The sequence below is a fragment of the Pristiophorus japonicus genome, chromosome 21, assembly GCF_044704955.1.
Source record: "Pristiophorus japonicus isolate sPriJap1 chromosome 21, sPriJap1.hap1, whole genome shotgun sequence".
Classification (NCBI taxonomy): Eukaryota; Metazoa; Chordata; class Chondrichthyes; family Pristiophoridae; genus Pristiophorus; species Pristiophorus japonicus.
Genome location: NC_091997.1, coordinates 70,477,233 through 70,496,153, shown reverse-complemented (window position 1 = coordinate 70,496,153; position 18,921 = coordinate 70,477,233). Strand labels below are relative to the sequence as shown.

Here is an 18,921-nt window from a genome sequence, read left to right as displayed (position 1 = left end):
ATTGGCCCCAGGACACGGGGGATAACTCCCCTGCTCTTCTTCGAAATAGTGGCCATGGGATCTTTTACATCCACCCGAGAGGAGCAGACGGGGCCTCGGTTTAACGTCTCATCCGAAAGATGGCACCTCCGACAGTGCAGCGCTCCCTCAGCCTAGATTTTTGTGCTCAAGTCCCTGAAGTGGGACTCGAACCCACAACCTCAGGGCAAAGAAAAAGACTGTTGCGACCATTAAAATAGGGTCATGGGTGGATGTACAGCTGTATTGCTGGTTGCTGGCATTAAGTGGGATGTCATGATAGCACATCAGGGCAATGGGCATCCCTCCAGGCAGTGACTGGAGCCAATTGTGAAACAGCACTGAATTGTCGGCTGGGTATAGGAGCGCTGTACTCATTACGCTTCTCTGACGCTCGTTTTATGGATGCAAGTTTCGGATGCTGAGCCCGGACTAGTTGGCAAACCGGTAACCTCCAGTGACGGGGGCTGCTCTACAGCGCTGGGCGAGCGTAACGCCGGAAATTTCCAGGGCAAAGCGCTAGGCGCAGTTGACAATCCATCTACCGCGCCCGTTATCAATCAGACAGAGTGGATCAAGGAAGAAGAGGGGACCAGTTAAGTGCAGTACAATAAGTTCATTGTGGACTGTAACCCTGGGCATGATACCTAATCACCAAGTAATTGGAAACCAAGGGCTGAGTGGGCAGACTGGTGAATATTGCTTGGGGCCAAGAACAGACTTACTTATCAGCCCATCATTTTTCATTTGAGACATATGCAGGGACATAATTGGAAAGAAGGCAGGGACCCTACCTTTACAGAACGCATCGTAAACCTGACCAATTGATGCTTTGGTGATCATACGACGGAGCAATGCGCTAAATGTCGCACCCTTTCACTGGGGAGTCATTTCCAAAGACTGTAATTTTTTGAGAAAGCGGGGTAAATGAGCCAAAGGGAAAAGATTTGAGAAGTAGTGAGTGATCGGAAGGTTTGACACCCCGCCGGTTCAACCCGTCTATAAATTCAAGACGCGGAGATCCGGTGAAGTCAAGTTACTGTGCATAACTCGAATTGAGCCCGATTCATAGTTGCGCTCCTGAATAAGAAAGTGAACTCTCCCTCCTTCCCTCTCTGTGTTTTCTGACTTTAGCTGACTACCGAGAGCCAATAATTAGTCCTCTAAAAGAGACGCAAACATGAATTCCTCCTCAACTTGTTTCTGAACTAAAAGTTTCCAAAAGTTACTCAACTTCTGCCCGGCGCCCTGGATTGGCTCAGGTGAGAGTAGCGCCTCTCAACACAGCCGGTACCGTCCCAACAAAGCACTGCCCCTCCTCTCTCCCCCCGTGTGCCCCCCACCTAAAACCTGCTCTTCGGGTTTGTGTCTGACCCTATTTTGATTGGAATTAAATATTTTGCGCTTAACAGGTTACGCGATACTCTAGACTCTGAATTCTGCTAATGGGGCCCCACCGAATCATGTATTGTGCCAAGAGTTAAAAAAAAAAATCAGTATTTGAGCAAAAGAAACCTTTTATGTTAGAAATTCGACCAGAATTTGCAATGGCAACCGGGCGGAGAGGGTACCGCTCCATGTGGAATCAGCCCGATAATAACTGTTTAAACAAATAGGTGAATTAGTAAAGAAATATATATATAAGTAGAACCACTGGAATTTGGTTTTCATAGAATAACAGGATGTGAGCCCCCAACACTGAAATCCGAGAGTTGAATGTAATAAATGTGAAATGTGACAGAATAATCAGTCACATTAAACCAGTGGTCCGAATCATTCGTTCAAAAATAATAACCCTTTTAAAAAAAGGCCAGAGGGTTCGAGTCTCTCTGCCCTCTAAAGGAGATCTAATCCAACCCTGCTAAACAGACTTGCATTTATATAGCGCCTTTCACGACCACCGGGCGTCTCAAAGCGCTTTACAGGCAATGAAGTACATTTTGAAGTGTAGTCACTGTTGTAATGTGGGAAACGCGGCAGCTAATTTGCGCACATCAAGCTCCCACAAACAGCAATGAGATAATGACCAGATCATCTCCTTTTAGTGATGTTAGTTGAGGGATAAATATCAGCCAGGACACCAGGGATAAATTCCCCTGCTCTTCTTCGAAAAGTAGCACCATGGGATCTTTTACGTCCACCTGAGAGAACAGAATGGGCCTCGGTTTAACGTCTCATCTGAAAAACGGCACCTCCGACAGTGCGGCGCTCCCCTGGGAGTGACAGCGTAGACTTCTGTGCTTAAATCTCTGGAGTCGGACTTAAACCCACAACCTTTTGACTCAGAGGCGATTGTGCTGCCCACTGAGCCACAGCTGATATGTATTGCTGGTATTGCATTGGCAACCCTGTCAGTGGTCTTCTTCCTAGGCAGTCCCCCGGAGTCGAGGATGACTTGTTCCCACACGAATGAGTTCTCAGGTGACTGATGAGTCCGATGCGGGACCTACAATCTCTGTCACAGGTGGGGCAGACGGTGGTTGGAGGGACGGGTGGGATGGGGTGCTTGGGTTGTTTACGCCTGGCTTCAGCTTGCTCTCAGCGTAGAGACTCGAGGAGTTCAGCGCCTTCCCGTAATAGGGGACCAGTACCTATAGCATGGCTGTGATAGTTAACTGTAAGTGTTAAAATATCAAGCTGTGCATTTACAACACTAGTGCAGAGTGGATCCAAAAGGAGTTGTGTTGAAAGCGGAGTGAAGCTGCTTACTCCACAGTGACTCAGTCCCAGTGTCAGATCAGCTGCCTCCTGTTTCACACTGCATTTACACTTTAACCACAGTCCCTGTAAAAGGACAGCAACAGGCCTATGTTTGCATCGTAAATCGGGCTAATTAGCCCTTTCGTAATATAGGGAAGTGAGCAATGTGTTAAATGTTGCTCCCTATAACCAATAGTAAATTTTAGCTTCTGTTTCCAGTAACACAGCAATAAACATCTTTCGGATAAACCAAGGCTTGTCTGCTCTCTCAGGTGGACATTAAAGATCCCATGGCACTATTTCAAAGCAGACCACGGGAGTTCTCCCTGGTGTCCTGGGACCAATATTTATCCCTCCCTGATAAAGTGCAACATCCCCACTGAAACCTGGGAGTCCCTGGCCAAAGATCACCCTAGGTGGAGGAAGAGCAAAGAGCATCCGGGAGGGTGCTGAGCACCTCGAGTCTCGTCGCCGAGAGCATGCAGAAACCAAGTGCAGGCAGCGGAAAGAGCGTGCGGTAAACCAGTCCCACCCTCCCTTTCCTTCAAACACTGTCTGTCCCACCCGTGACAGAGACTGTAATTTCCGTATTGGACTGTTCAGTCACCTGAAAACTCACTTTTAGAGTGGAAGCAAGTCTTCCTCGATTCCGAGGGACTGCCTATGATGATGATGATGCATCCCGCAATCAACATCACTAAAACAGATTATCTGGTCATTATCACAATGCTGTTTGTGGGAGCTTGCCGTGTTTCCCACATTACAACAGTGACTACACTCCAAAAGTACTTCATTGACTGTAAAGCATTTTGGGACGTCCAGTGGTCGTGAAAGGCGCTATATAAATGCAAGTCTTTCTTTCTATCATTGTTCCCAAGCTGTCAACTTCCAAAATGCCGAAATTTGCAACAAAATATATATTTTTTAAACTGCGTTTTAACTTTATTTGATACACATTCATCCCAAAGTTTAACTGTGATTTTTGCTTGCATTTATTACCTTCAAGCACTGTGGGATCCGTCCATGTTCCTATATACTTGTTAGACTTTTGTGGGGAGAATGTTACTGCAGCTCACGAAAGCTGAATCTCATCCATTTCCAGTTCGAAACTGACTTTAGCAAGTAATTTCCATTGAGGTCATTCAGTGTCAAGTACTGGCTAGAAATGCACTTTTCTCAATAGCCAGGAAGTGCAAGAGAATTCTCAAGTGTCTGCCGCTGCCGTTTTAAACTGGCTATAAGGTGTTTCCTCCTCAGATTACGAGTGTTTGAACTGATCGTATCATCCACGCTGGACAACATCTGGATCCCAGAGCCCCGTCAAAAGTGAAGCAGTTTGCCAAAAAGAAAATGGCACAAACTAACTTCTGGAAACTGCTGCTCACAGGCTGGATTCACCTCTCCTACCTAACATTCATCTGTAAGTAACACTTCCCCTTCTCGAAGACTTAGTCCTAGAATCATGGTATGGTACCCCACAGAGGAAGGCCAGTCGGCCCATCATGCCTGTGCATGCTCATTCAAAGAGCTATCCAGTTAGTCCCACTTCCCTGCTCTTTCCCCAGAGCCCTGTAATTTTTCTCGCATTCAAGTATTCATTATATTGCTGATATATTCAACTTTTTAAAGTGTTAGATCATGTGTTCTATCAAATTGGCAGTTATTCTTTAAAGGAATCATAAAACAAATACCTTGTTCCTCTTCTCACGTGTGGCTCAGTGGGTAATACCCTCACCCGTGAGTCAGAAGATTAGGGGTTCAAGTCCCACTCCAGGGACTTGATCACAAAATTCTAGGCTGACACTCCCAGTACAGTACTGAGGGTAGTACTGAGGGAGCGCTGCACTGTCTGAGGTGCCGTCTTTCGGATGAGATGTTAAATCGAGGCCCCATCTGCTCTCTCAGGTTTCGAAGAAGAGTAGGGAACTTATCTTCGGTGTCCTGGGCCAATATTTATCCCGCAATCAACATAACAAAAACAGATTATCCGGTCATTATCAATTGCTGTTTGTGGGAGCTTGCTGTGCGCAAATTGGCTGCCACGTTTCCCGCATTACAACAGTGACTGCACTTTAAAAAAGTACTTCACTGGCTGTAAAGCGCTTTGAGAGGTCTGGTGGTTCTGAAAGGCGCTATATAAATGCAAGTTTTACTTTATATTTTGATTTCCTTATCAATCAGATCTTGCTTCATGAGTAGATTTTGTTTGTCGACATTTATTCCTTTCAAGTGGTATTTACTTTGTTCAAAGGATTCCTTTAAGGATATTTCGTTTGATTAATTGAATGCCTTTTTCTCCCCCAGTTGCTCAAAATAATATCAACTGGGAGGTGCAGAGATACGATGGATGGTACAACAATCTTGCCTATCATAACCGAGGGGCTGCCGGTAAGAAGTGAACCCTTTAATATTTTTAATTCACCAGCAAAAAATATAACTCTGCCAGACATCTTCAGCTTAAGGTATTTCAACATTCAGGTTAGACGTTAATATCCGTGACAATCAGTACGTAATCAACAGAGGTTGATTTTTTATCTTGAACGGGATGTTTTCACGTCTCATTACTAAACACTCCCAAGTAATGCCCGGCTGTACATTGTCTTATTGTAACAAATACAAAAGCAAAATACTGCGGATGCTGGAAATCTGAAATAGAAAGGGTGCAGAAAAGATTTACGAGAATGGTTCCAGGGATGAGGGACTTCAGTTACATGGAGAGACTGGAGAAGCTGGGGTGGTCAAGGAGAAGGTTGAGAGATTTGTTTGAGGTGTTCAAAATCATGAGGGGTCTGGACAGAGTAGATAGAGAGAAACTGTTCCCATTGGTGGAAGGGTCAGGAACCAGAGGACACAGATTTAAGGCGATTGGCAGAAGGACCAAAGGCGACATGAGGGAAAAGCTTTTTACACAGCGAGTGGTTAGGTTCCGGAACTCACTGTGTGGTGGAGGCAGACTCAATCGTGGCTTTCAAAACTGAATTGGATAAGCACCTGAAAGAAACAATGTTGCAGGGCTACGGGGAAAGGGCGGGGGAGTGGGACTGGCTGAACTGCTCTTTCAGAGAGCCGGCACGGGCTCGACGGGCCGAATGGCCTCCTTCTGTGCTGTAATCGTTCAATGATTCTATGATTCCTCGATTTTAAAATTCTCATCCTTGTTTGCAAATCACTCCATGGCCTCACCCCCTCCCTATCTCTGTAATCGTTTTCAGCCTCACAACCCCACAAGATGTCTGCTCCTCAAATTCTGGCTTTTTGAACATCCCTCATTATAACTGATCAACCATCGGTGGCCGTACCTTCAGCTGCCTGGGCCCCAAGCTCTGGAACTCCCTGCCTAAACCTCTCCGCCTCTCTACCTCTCTTTCCTCCTTTAAGACGCTCCTTAAAACCTATGTCTTTAAACAAGCTTTTGATCATCTGCCTTAATTTCTTCTGCGACTCGGAGTCAAATTTATCTGTTTGTTTGTAACACTGTTGTAAAGCGCCTTGGGACATTTTACTGCATTAAAGGCGCTATATAAATAAAAGTTATTGTTAAGTTATTATGAGAACAGAAAATGCTGGAAATACTCAGCGGGTCAGGCAGCATCTGTGGAGAGAGAAACAGAGTCAATGTTTCAGGTCTGTGACCCTTCGTCATAACTGGAAAAAGTTAGAGCTATAACAGGTTTTAAGCAAGTGTAGGGGTAGGGAATGGGGGAGAGGAGAAATGAACAAAAGGGAAGGCCTGTGATAGGGTGGAAGGCAGGATAGATTAAATGATTGTTTGTCTTATTATAAGTTGCATTCTAATAGTTCACTTCATGACGTTACTCAGCAGTATCTGTTTCCCATTCCCTTGACTGTTACTTTGAGTAATAGGGACTTGTGCACATAAATCTATGTGGGGAGTGCGGAATTACTCACGTTCCAATAATTCCACTAGTATGTCAGCTGTGGCTCAGTGAGCAGCACCCTCGCCTCTGATTTGTGGGTTCAAGTCCCACTCCAGGGACTTGAGCACAAAGACATCTTGGCTGACATTCCAGTACAGTGCTGAGGGAGTGCCGCACTATCAGAGGTGCCGTCTTTCAGATGAGACGTTAAACCGAGGCCCTGTCTGCTCTCTCAGGTGGATGCTTAAGATCCCATGGCCACTATTTCGAAGAAGAGCAGGGGGAGTTATCCCGGTGTCCTGGGCCAATATTTATCCCTCAATCAACATAACAAAAACAGATTATCCGGGTCATTGCTGTGTGAGGGAGCTTGCTGTGCACAAATTGGCTGCCGCGTTTCCCACATTACAACAGTGACTACACTCCAAAAGTACTTCATTGGCTGTAAGGTGCTTTGGGATGTCCGGTGGTCGTGAAAGGTGCTATAGAAATGCAAGTCTTTTTCTTTCGTTTTCCAACATTTCCACACTTCTGTATGATTCCGTGGAGCGCATTTAACTGAATAGCCTGGATAACTGACTAAATTAGTTGGTAAACGGTCTGTGCACTGAAACATTCCCTGCTGTATCTGGCTATTTGTAGGGAACGGGTCGTGCACAGGTGTAATTATTATTGTGCATGGCTAGTCAATCAACATAACACACTGGGCCGTACGTAGCGGCCTCTCTGGGTGCGTACGATGAGCGCGCGCGCCCGAGGAGACCGCACGAGTTCCGGGTTAGGCGTGCACTGCGCATGCGCCCAAACCCGGCACTTGCGATCTGTCAAAATCTTGACAGGTTGTACGAATGCGAAAGTAAAGGCTCTCCGCGGGCGGAGTGTTGGGTTATTTGTCCAACTCCCGCCCAGCGAATGCCCTTAAAACTCTTACGCCTGGCGAAAGGCCTGCTTTCACCAGCGTAAGAGTTTTAAAAAAATAGAAAAAATACATTTTATGACTGATTTGTGCATTAAAAACTCTGTCCATTAAGGTAAGTTTATTTTTAACACTGTTAAAAACATTTTTTTTAAACTGTCTTTACTGTGATAACGATCTGAAGATGTGTGTTTTATTTGCAGGATCTCCTTTTATGCGCCTGTTGCCTGCTAGATATGCTGATGGGGTTTATCAGGCTTTGAAGGAGCCAGACGTACCAAACGCACGAATCATCAGTAATATCGTATCAAATGGATCATCCGGGCTACAGTCTGTCAAGAATAACACAGTGTTGAGTGTTTTCTTTGGTAAGGATTCTGGGCTGTGTGAATACGCACAATTAGGTTGCTTCTGGAGATGAAGGGGATTGACTTATGAGGATAGGTTGAGTAGGATGGGCCTATACACATTGGAGTTCAGGAGAATTAGAGGTGATCTTATGGAAACTTATAAGATAATGAGGGGGTTCGACAAGGTGGATGCAGAGAGGATATTTCCACTCATAGGGGAAACTAAAACTAGGGGACATAGTCTTAGAATAAGGAGCCGCCCATTTAAAACTGAGATGAGGAGAAATTTCTTCTCTCAGAGGGTTGTAAATCTGTGGAATTCTCTGCCCAGAGAGCTGTGGAGGCTGGGTCATTGAATATATTTAAGGCAGAGATAGACAGATTTTTGAGTGATAAGGGTTATGGGGAGCAGGCAGGGAAGTGGAGCTGAGTCCATGATCAAATCAGCCATGATCTTATTGAATGGCGGAGCAGGCTCGAGGGGCCAAATGGCCTACCCCCGCTCCTATTTCTTACGTTCTTATGTTCCATCATTTGAGGATCAAGGGCAGGAGCTTACCTCTGCTTTCTGTACGCAGCTACATCATAAGTGTCTTTGTGATTGCGACGTTGCTACAATATCTTCACAAGCACATTTATTATCTGACACATAGTGATCAGAGGAAATCTTTCCCCATTTCCTGAATTAATTCCTTCTTGTCTGTTTCCCTGGTCTGTCTATCTGTCTTATTGAACCATCTTCTATCCAAGTGGTGCCATGAAAGAAATGAACAGTGTAAGCGGGGTAGTTGTTGGATGAATAGAAAGTTTATGTTTTGGAAGGAATGCACTGGTTTCTATATACAGCAACACTGTAAGTGTATTCAAAACATTGCCCAGATGAGTTGCAGCTCCAACAACACTCAACAAGCTCAACATCATCCAGGACAAAGGAGCCCATTTGATTGGCACCTCATCAACATTCATTCCCTCCACCACCGGCGCACCGTGGCTGCAGTGTGCACCATCTACAAGATGCACTGCAGCAACTCGCCAAGGCTTCTTCGGCAGCACCTCCCAAACCCGCGACCTCTACCACCTAGAAGGACAAGGGCAGCAGGCGCATGGGAACACCACCACCTCCACGTTCCCCTCCGAGTCACACACCATCCTGACTTGGAAATATATCGGCTGTTCCTTCATCGGCGCTGGGTCAAAATCCTGGAACTCCTCCCTAACAGCACTGTGGGGGCACCTTCACCACACGGACTGCAGCGGTTCAAGAAGGCGGCTCACCACCACCTTCTCAAGGGCGATTAGGGATGGGCAATAAATGCCGGCCTTGCCAGTGACGCCCATACCCTGTGAACGAACAAAAAAAAAGAACTTAGTTAGGAAGTTGCCATGCACAGTGAACTGAGAGATTCATCCCTCGATGATAGCAGTATTAGAAATCTGCCGAGTTTATCTCGACATCTGTTTTTTCTGTCTGCCTATCTCTATATCTGTCAATCTATTCTTCAGATTTTCTGTAGTTCATCTGTTCAGCTAACTGGAATTAACATAAATTAACTATTTTATATCAAATGTTGCTTGAATTTTAACCAGACAAAATTAATCCTAAAATGTACTTATGAATGACTCCACGAGGCAATGTGTTGTACTCAAACTGTAGTGACCGTGGTCCTTTATTCCGGCTGCCCTTTTATACAGCCCCTGCCACCAGGGCAGAAAACCCCGGTCTCCACCAGTTGCACCCTCTAGTGGTGCCAGCATGTACATACACAGTATAAACCTTATTAACAGTACATCAGGTAAACAAGTCTCCATCTTATGCAACTATACAATGACTACACAGAGAGTTTATCTATAGTCTGCATATACAACATCATGCACCTTGGATCTTGACAAAGATTTATGTCAGTGAGGGAGATGCAGCACAAGCACAGATATAGCACTAGGCAGAAGAAAGAAAGGATTGGAGCAGGAGGAGGACTGGGGCATCAGTATCACTTGCAAACTGGCAAGCTGTTTGGTTTTCAGCTTAACAGAGCTGGAAAATGGCCAGAGAGTGAGTGAAATGTTTCAGGTTGTACAATGGGGGTTAATACCAAGTTGAACGTTTCAGTATCTTCACTGCTGTAGTGCACATAATTAAATGTTGAGACTTGGCTGTCATTTTTTAGAGAAGTCCCTTAAACAATGACCAGTTTGCAGTTGGTGTCAAATGAGAGATTATTATGATAAGTAGCCATTTTAATTTCTACTCTTCCAAACTTCCTCAGGGTATCATGTCATGTTTGAGATTCTGGACGCAAGACACCCTGCCTGTCCCCCTGAATTCCTCGATATTCCAATTCCACGTGGCGACTCGGTGTTTGACCCCAATGGAACAAATAATGTCAGGCTACTCTTTCAACGGAGTGAGTGGGACATGCACTCGGGGCACAGCCCCAACAACCCAAGACTACAGGTAATGGGAGGTGTGTGAGAGGGAGGGGAGGGAACATGGTCAGAGCCAAGTATGAGTGCACATTATACATGATTGTACACTTTGCAAACAGCAAGGGCATTGAAAATATATGTTTACTGGGCACTAATGCACTCAATTATTTCTTCTTTCTTGCTGCACATTTGCCTACATAATAAAAGTCACTGCACATGATAGAAAATTATTCTGTTTAAAGTGCTTTGCGATATTATTGGGAGATGTGAAAAGATGCTATGGAAATGCAAGACTTTTTCTGTCTTGCTTTCTTTCGCTTTCTCTTTTTCTTTTACTCTCCTTTCTTTCTCTCCTTTCTCTCCTGTTTCTCTTTCCTTTCTTTCTGTCTTCATTTCTTTCTTTCTTTTTCCCTCCTTTCCTTCTCTCATTTCTTTTTCTCCTTTCTCTCCTCTGTTTCTCTCTTTCTCGTTCGTTCTTTTCTTTTTTCTTTCTTTCACTTTCTCGCTTTCTTTTTCTCCTTTCTCTTTCTTTCGCTCCTTTTTCTCTCTTCCTTTCTCTTTCTTTCTTTCTCTCTCTTTTGCTCTCTCTCTCTTTCTTTCTTTCTGTCAGGGAAAGGCAGATGAGTGAATGCCTTGGAATGCAATAACATTTTATTGCATTATTGTCAATTATTAAGGTCAATAAAACCTTATAAAATTTTCTTTCTCAATGGGAATCTTCTCAATGAATCATTTTAATCTATCCCCATCAATTTTCAACAGGTCAATGAAGTTTCTGCCTGGATTGACGGAAGCTCCATTTATGGGTCCTCTCATTCTTGGTGTGATGAATTGCGCAGTTTCTCTGATGGCCGACTTGCTTCTGGTTCTGACTCACGGCTTCCAAAACCAAGTTCGATAAAGTTGCCGATGTGGAATCATCCTGATCCATCCACTGGTCAGACTGGGCTCCAAGGATTTTACGGTGAATATGTAACATTTTGTGCTTGTTTCAATTTAGCCATGACCAACTGCTCACAACGTAACTAAATTGAGATTCGATTTTGATTTAGAAACACCGTTTAAATACTACTGGGAAATGGGGTTGGTCAGATTGAGACATCAGTCAGCATTTGGAGTTGGACATGCGTTCAATTTCACTTCCTACTGAACTCTTGGGGATGGATTTTCCGGTCTGCTCCACTCCGTTTTTCGCCCTGGAGCGGCGTCAATGGTGGCGGTGAGGTGTTCTGGGCGGGCGGTCAGCCTCCAGTGCCCCGCGGCGATCCTTGGGTCCGGTTTTACGGCGGCGCCCAGCGGGAAAAGCTGCGCCCAGTGTGTGCAACGCCCCCGGTTGTGACACCAGCGCGGGTTTGAGCTCCTGCCCGACCCGTTCACCCCGCAGCGGGCCCTGCACTGACCGCCTGGGAAATCAGGCGGTCCCACCATCCCGTCGGCGAAGGGGTGAGTAATGGTCGCCTGAGGTAAGTGCGATTGTTTCTTCTTTTAACTTTTTGAATGATTTGTGTTGTGGTGGCGTGGGCAATGTTTTGGGACTGTTTATGTCTCCCCCCCGCAGATATCTTTGCGAGCGCTCCCGGCCTAAGCTCTTTAACTCAGGATTTTCCCATCCTAGCGCCCAAGAGAGGTGGACAACGTCTCCCTTAGCGCTGCGCCCCCTGACACAGGGCCCAGCTGCCCAAACTTACCTACCGAGGCACAAACTATTCCCGGGCGCGAACTTCCCCGCCGCACCGCCATTATCGCCCCAAAAACATCAAAGCTCAAAATCCAGCCCTTGATCTCAGCCTATCATTGTTGGACAAGACACAACTTGGGGGCTATAGGAACACAGGTGAAATTAGCAGGAGAGTCATTTCCATTGTGTTCGTGTCCATCTGCATGAAACAACTTTATCAGAGCATTGATGGAGGCTCAGGAACAGGATATTCACTTGCCATCTTACCCACGGTCGCTTATGGCCTTGTTTTATGAGCAGGAGGAGAATAGGTACAATTTTCTGCATCCACAGATCTGATTAGATACCTATACCAATGGAGCCCATAGCCCCCCTTGACCTCCTTGGTCAACACTAATAGCCATTTAGTAGCTTCGATATATTGCCAGACCAAACATAGTCTTCGACCTTTATCTAGCTCTAAGCATTGCAAAATTTTAAGATTCAGGAAATGGCCATAAAACGTTGGAGTACAGTCAATTTTCTGTGGCTCGTCCTGTGGCTCTTTCCACCTTAGTCAGTCCCACAATGCTCTAATTGGACTCATGGTTGCCCAATAACCATATACAGATTTTGTATTTTGGGGGCGGAAGAGGGAGAGGGAGGGAAGGCAAGGAATTGTTTAGCTTTACTTGACCAACTATATTACAACTGATGCAGGTAAGATTGTATTCTGGTGCACGTACTCTGCAAGGCAGCACATTTCTCTGACAAGGACCAGTTGTTTCCATACAATTACACAGGATATACAGCACAGACTTAGGCCATTCGGCCCAACCTGTCCATGCCGGCGTTTATAAGAACATAAGAAATAGGAGCAGGAGTGAACCATTCGGCCCCTCGAGCCTGCTCCGCCATTCAATAAGATCATGGCTGATCTGATCTTGGGCTCAGCTCCACTTCCCTGTCCACTCCCCATAACCCTCTCCTCCCTTATCATTCAAAAATATATTCAATGACCCAGCCTCCACAGCTCTCTGGGGCAGCGAATTCCACAGATTTACGACCCTCTGAGAGAGAAATTCCTCCTCATCTCAGTTTTAAATGTGCGACCCCTTATTCTAAAGTTTATGCTCCACTCGAGCCTCCTCCCGTCTTTCCTCATCTAAATCTATCAGCATAACCCTCTATTCCCTTCTCCCTCATATACTTGTCCAGCCTCCCCTTAAATACATCGATACTATTCACCCCAACCACTCCCTGTGGCAGCGTGTTCCACATTCTCACCGCTCTCTGGGTAAAGAAGTTCCTTCTGAGTTGATTTTTTGGTGATTATCTTATATTGATGGCCTCTAGTTATGCTCTTCCCCACAAGTGGAAACATTCTCTCTGTATCCTCTCTATCAAAACCTCACATAAAGACCTCTATTAGGTCACCCCTCAGCCTTTTTTTTCAATGGAAAAGAGACCCAACATGTTCATCCTTTCCTGATACGTATACCCTCGCATTTCTGGTATCATCCTTGTAAATCTTCTCTGTCCCCTCTCCAGTGCCTCATCCTTTCCTGTAGTTTAACGAAGATAAAATTCTATTATAGATTTCGGAAATGTAGGCGCAAATGAAAACCCATTCATCATGGCGGAGAGCATCATCTGGTTCCGGTATCACAATTATCTGGCATCTCGATTCAAAATTCAGGCCTCCTCATGGTCAGATGAAGACATATTCCAGCACAGCAGGAAGTGGGTGGTTGCTGTGTTCCAGGTAATTTGCCAGTCTACACTCAGTGCAGAGCGACGGAAAACTGCAACCTTATAGCACGTGCATGTTTGTACAAATACAGGTTGAACCTCCATTATCCGGGACTCCCTTATCCGGCACCACCCCTCTTCCGGCACCATTCCCGGCCGCTCCGGCATGAACAAATTGAAGTCCTTCCTCGCTGTCGACTCCCGCAATCGCTGGCCTGACCCCGCGATCCACCCCTCCCCCATCTCTCTGTTGCACTCCAGCCAGCTAGCCCCGATATCCCCTTGCTTCAGTACCTGTACCATCCAATTTAACGTGACCACCCCTCGTCTGGAAAAATCCCTTATCTGGCACAGGCCAGGTCCCGAGGGTGCTAGAATGACAGTGAGGTATATTTCTCTCAGTGTGCAAAGTAGGAAAATCAATGAAAGACCTGTCGTTATAAAACCAGTTAAGTAAAGGAATTGACTTTGCACGGATATATTCTACAGTGTGTTGGGTTGTCCCTGGAGTGTTGCAGTGAGGATCGAATTGGTCCTGTCAACGATTTTAGTGATATCGTCGGTATGGGGGTGACGCAAGCTATTGCATTAACAACTAACCACCAGATTGAATGAAATAATCTGATTGGCTGCAGAGCGCTCATTAATCTGTATTCAAGCTACGCAAATATTGCTTCAATTTCAAAATCAAATCCCTCCATGGTCTCACCCCTCCCTATCTGTGTAATCTCCTCCAGCCCCACAACCCCCCTCCCCCGAGATATCTGCTCTCCTCTAATTCTGCCCTCCTGATTATAATCGCTCAACCATTGGCGACCGTGCCTTCAGCTGCCTTGGCCCTAAGCTCTGAAATTCCCTCCTGTAAGGTATGCACCTGTGACTATGCTCACAGGGGTTGTAGAGCTGTTGCATTGTGAGCGGCTGAGCCAGTCACGTGATGTTCACAAGACCCAATAAAACCCCAGCCAGTTGGATCTAGGTCATCCACGATGAGGTATGCAGTTGTGAGCCTGGTGGATGAACTGGTAATGTGTCGTGTGATTGTTAAACCTTTGTTAATAAACCAACTAGTTCTTAATAGCAATGTGTTGCTATGAATTCTTAAGTAAAAGCCCATAAATCAAATACATTACATCTCCCTCAACCTCTCCTCCCCTCTAACTCTGTCCTCCTCCGCTCCTCAAAATCTACCACTTTGATCAAAGTCACCTGTCCCACTTATGTGGCTCGGTGCCAAAGTTTGTTTGCTAACGCTCCCGTGAAGTGCCTTGGGATGTATTGACTGCGTTATCGGTGCTATATAAATGCACGTTTTTGTTGTTTATAGCTGGTGTTAAATCGCTTCCAACCCCAGCATCACGCAAGTGCTCACCTCTCCACTAACCATTAGCTTTGTCTCTGCAGAACATTGTGCTTTACGAGTGGTTACCTAAATACCTGGGAAGGAACCTATCTGACTATACTGGTAAGACACAGAGAGTGCGATTATCCCAAGTGCAAAATTTTAAAAAGATGTTGCCGTCCATCTTAGTTTTTCTTACCAAATCTACAAATGTTTTCCTGGGTTTCGCAGGGTACAAGAAGTTTGTTGATCCTGGCATCTCACCTGAGTTCCAGGCTGCCGCCGCGAGATTTGGTGCTACCATGGTACCACCAGGAGTTTACATGAGGTAACAAAGAAACTATATGTTATTTGTAAACTATTTGTTTCCTTTATAACAAAGAAAAAAGAAAGACTTGCATTTATATAGCACCTTTCACAACCACCGGACGTCTCAAAGCGCTTTACAACCAATCAAGTTATTTTTGGAGTGCAGTCACTGTTGTAATGTGGGAAATGCAGCAGCCAAACTTGCGCACAGCAAGCTCCCACAAACAGCAATGTGACAATGACCAGATAAACTGTTTTAGTGATGTTGGTCGAGGGATAAATATTGGCCCAGGATACCGGGGAGAACTCGACTGCTCTTCTTCGAAATAGTGCCATGGGATCTTTTGCATTGATCTGAGAGAGCAGACGGGACCTCGGTTTAACGTCTCATCTGAAAGACAGCACCTCCGACAGTGCGGCACTCCCTCAGCACTGCACTGGAGCATCAGCCTAGATTTATGTGCTCAAGGCCCTGGAGTTGGACTTGAACCCACAACCTTCTGAATCAGAGGCAAGATTGCTACCCACCAAGCGACAGCTGACACTATATTATCCTATAATGTGGCTCCAATTTCTTAAACTCCCAACTGAATTGTTATAGAATCATAGAAATTTACAGCACGGAAAGAGGCCATTTCGGCCCATCGTGTCTGTGCCGGCTGACAAAGAGCTATCCAAACTAATCCCACTTCTTAAAATTTATCAATATGCGACGCACTTATTTGGCAAAATGACCTTTGCTGTCAACCTTTGATTAGTGGATAGCTCTCTCACCTCTGAGACCTGAGCATGTCTTCTCTGCTGATACTCCCAGCGCAGTGCTGAGGGAGTGCCGCACTGTCGGAGGTTCTGTCTCGCGGATGAGGTGTTAAACCGAGGGCCTATCAGATCCCACGGCACTATTCAAGCAATTGCAGGGGGGGTTCTCCCCGGTGTCCTGGCCAATATTTATCCCTCAACCAGCATCACTAAAACAGATTATCTGGTCATTTGTCATATTGCTGTTTGTGGGAGCTTGCTGTGCGCAATTTTGGCTGCTGCGTTTCCTACATTACAACAGTGACTGCACGTCAAATGTTCTCAATTGGTTATAAAGCGTTTTAGAGCATCCTGAGGTCATGAAAGACGCTATATAAATGTATGTTCTTTAGAAATGCTTACACTCTCACTTAGTCAACACTTCACTATCTTGAAGATGTTGTGCTTTGCATTAATCATACAGGCTGACGGGAAAGAAAAATTTGCATGTTTCTATTATCATTCTTCGAAGCAGAATGTACACATATTAACAGAAACATGGGGAAACAACTCATTTTTAAAAATGTATTCGTTCACGGGATGTGGGCGTCGCTGGCAAGGCCGGCATTTATTGCCCGTCCCTAATTGCCCTTCATCATCATCATAGGCGGTCCCTCGAAACGAGGATCACTCGCCAAAACAGTTTTTCCAAATGAAGAACCCGAACTACATCCTGAAGGGTGGAAGATGCCTGTGCATAGATTTTTTTAACATGTGGTGGCCGTTGCACACTAGCCACCACACGGTTTTGACAAAGTTAGGTCTTGGTCCAGTGGCAAGGGCATGGGCCCTTGAGAAGGTGGTGGTGAGCTGCCTTCTTGAGCCGCTGCAGTCCGTGTGGTGAAGGTGTTCCCACAGTGCTGACTTTGTCATAGTGGTTTTGTTACAACTGAATGGCTTGCTAGTCCCATTTCAGAGGGCTGTTAAGAGTCAACCATATTGCTGTGGGTCTGGAGTCACAAGTAGGCCAGACCGGGTAAGGGCAGCAGATTTCCTTCCCTAAAGGACATCAGTGAACCAGATGGGTTTTTACGACAATCCGGTAGTTACATGGTCACCATTACTGACACGAGCTTATTAATTCCAGATTTATTTAATTAACTGAATTTAAATTCCCCAGCTGCCGTGGTGGTATTTGAACTCAGGTCACCAGATCATGGGTTCAGGCCTCTGGATTACTGGTCCAGTGACATAACCACTATGCTAACGCACCCCCAAATCTGTTCAGTGGAAAGTTAAATCGGGAAGGGTGTAGAAGGGCCAGCAGATCTGATCGCCTCAGTTTCCCGCTGGGTGGATTAGGTTGAAACTGCCCCGTGGTTTCAGCACAGAATAAGTCATCGTTTTGCTGACGTGTGAATTTTGGTTCTCGTTTCCTTTTGGCTGACTCCAGAAACAGGACGTGTGCATTCCGAAATGTCACCACCGTTTACAACACGCAGTCCACAGCACTTCGGGTGTGCAACAATTTCTGGAACAGAGAGGTGAGACAATTCAAACAGACAAACTCCTAAAATTATCTCCAGTGCTGGGTTGGGATGGTGCGGTGAGTTACAATTCTCTGCAGCAGCTCCGCGTCCCGTCCCTTTGTTGACGTGAGATGCCCAATTTTCAGGTAGAAGAACAGCCATGATCTTATTGAATGGCAGAACAAGCTCGAGGGGCCGTATGGCCTCTTCCTGTTCCTATTTATGTTTTTCATGCTTGCATACGATCACAGAAACAGGCCATTCGGCCCAACCAGTCCATGCCGGCGTTTATGCTCCACTCGAGCCTCCTCCCGTCTTTCCTCATCTAACTCTATCAGCGCAACCCTCTATTTCCTTCTCCCTCATAAACTTGTCCAGCCTCCCCTTAAATGAATCGATACTATTCGCCTCAACCACTCCCTGTGGCAGCGAGTTCCACATTCTCACCACTCTCTGGGTAAACAATTCAGGGTCAAATTTGACACCTCGGTTGCGAGCAGTCTAGTTCAGCCTCAGACAGATGCTTCTTCTGAATTCCCTGTTGGATTTCTTGGTGACTATCTTATATTGATGGCCTCTAGTTATGCTCTTCCCCACAAGTAGAAACATTCTCTCTGTATCCTCTCTATCAAAACCTTTCATCATTTTAAAGACCTCTATTAGGTCACCCCTCAACCTTCTTTTTTCAAGAGAAAAGAGACCCAGCCTGTTCATCCTTTCCTGATATGTATACCCTCGCATTTCTGGTATCATCCTTATAAATCCTTCCTGCACCCTCCCCATTGCCTCTATACCCTTCTTATCTTTAGTTGATGATGAACGATTATTCCAACGCTCCCCTCGCTGATCTCTATAGTTCCCACCTCACCGAGAGATTGTGTGGTCATCATAGGCAGTCCCTCCAAACGAGGATGACTTGCTTCCACGCCAAAAAGGGATGAGTTCACAGGTGTTTCAATGAAGGGCCTAATATTTCAGATCCTGAACGACATGTTGAAGGGGTGGAAGATGCCTGTGTGTGGATTTTTTTAACGTGTGGTGGCCATTGCACACCAGCCACCACACGGGCTCGACAGAGCGAGGTCTTGGTCCAGTGGCAAGACGACTAGAGACCAGCTCTGCTGCACGGACCTGCGCACACGTATCGCGATATTGTGTGGTCAATGCTGTTGGTGGCTGCACCCTGCCTGCATTGTGATGGCCTGGATGGTCTTCCGCTGGCCTGTTTGCGGATTGGTCAGATTTCTTTGGTCTTTTCTGGGGCACTTTGTTTTCAAATTGATACCCAATCAATACGTAAGGATGTCA

At 45.8% G+C, this 18,921-nt stretch overlaps 2 protein-coding genes across 4 annotated transcripts in view; one reads left to right on the top strand and one right to left on the bottom strand.

Annotated features, from left to right (window-relative positions):
- The window catches only part of duox (dual oxidase), a 78,704-nt gene that overhangs the window by 801 nt on the left and 58,982 nt on the right, over positions 1–18,921 (top strand). Inside the window, exons 2-10 of the mRNA XM_070865023.1 lie at positions 3,976–4,138; positions 5,023–5,106; positions 7,716–7,880; positions 10,127–10,314; positions 11,049–11,250; positions 13,542–13,708; positions 15,100–15,160; positions 15,269–15,365; positions 17,538–17,628. Coding sequence (XP_070721124.1) covers positions 4,069–4,138; positions 5,023–5,106; positions 7,716–7,880; positions 10,127–10,314; positions 11,049–11,250; positions 13,542–13,708; positions 15,100–15,160; positions 15,269–15,365; positions 17,538–17,628 — 1,125 coding nt within the window. The 5' untranslated portion in view covers positions 3,976–4,068. The remainder of the gene's footprint in view (positions 1–3,975; positions 4,139–5,022; positions 5,107–7,715; positions 7,881–10,126; positions 10,315–11,048; positions 11,251–13,541; positions 13,709–15,099; positions 15,161–15,268; positions 15,366–17,537; positions 17,629–18,921) is intronic.
- The window catches only part of LOC139234097 (sorbitol dehydrogenase-like), a 230,749-nt gene continuing 220,478 nt past the window's right edge, over positions 8,651–18,921 (bottom strand). For all 3 annotated transcript variants that reach the window (XR_011588271.1, XR_011588273.1, XM_070865027.1), the window contains one exon: positions 8,651–9,203. Coding sequence is in view for 1 of the 3 variants with exons in the window: in XM_070865027.1 (XP_070721128.1) it covers positions 9,158–9,203 (46 nt within the window). In the remaining 2 variants the exon portion in view is untranslated. The remainder of the gene's footprint in view (positions 9,204–18,921) is intronic.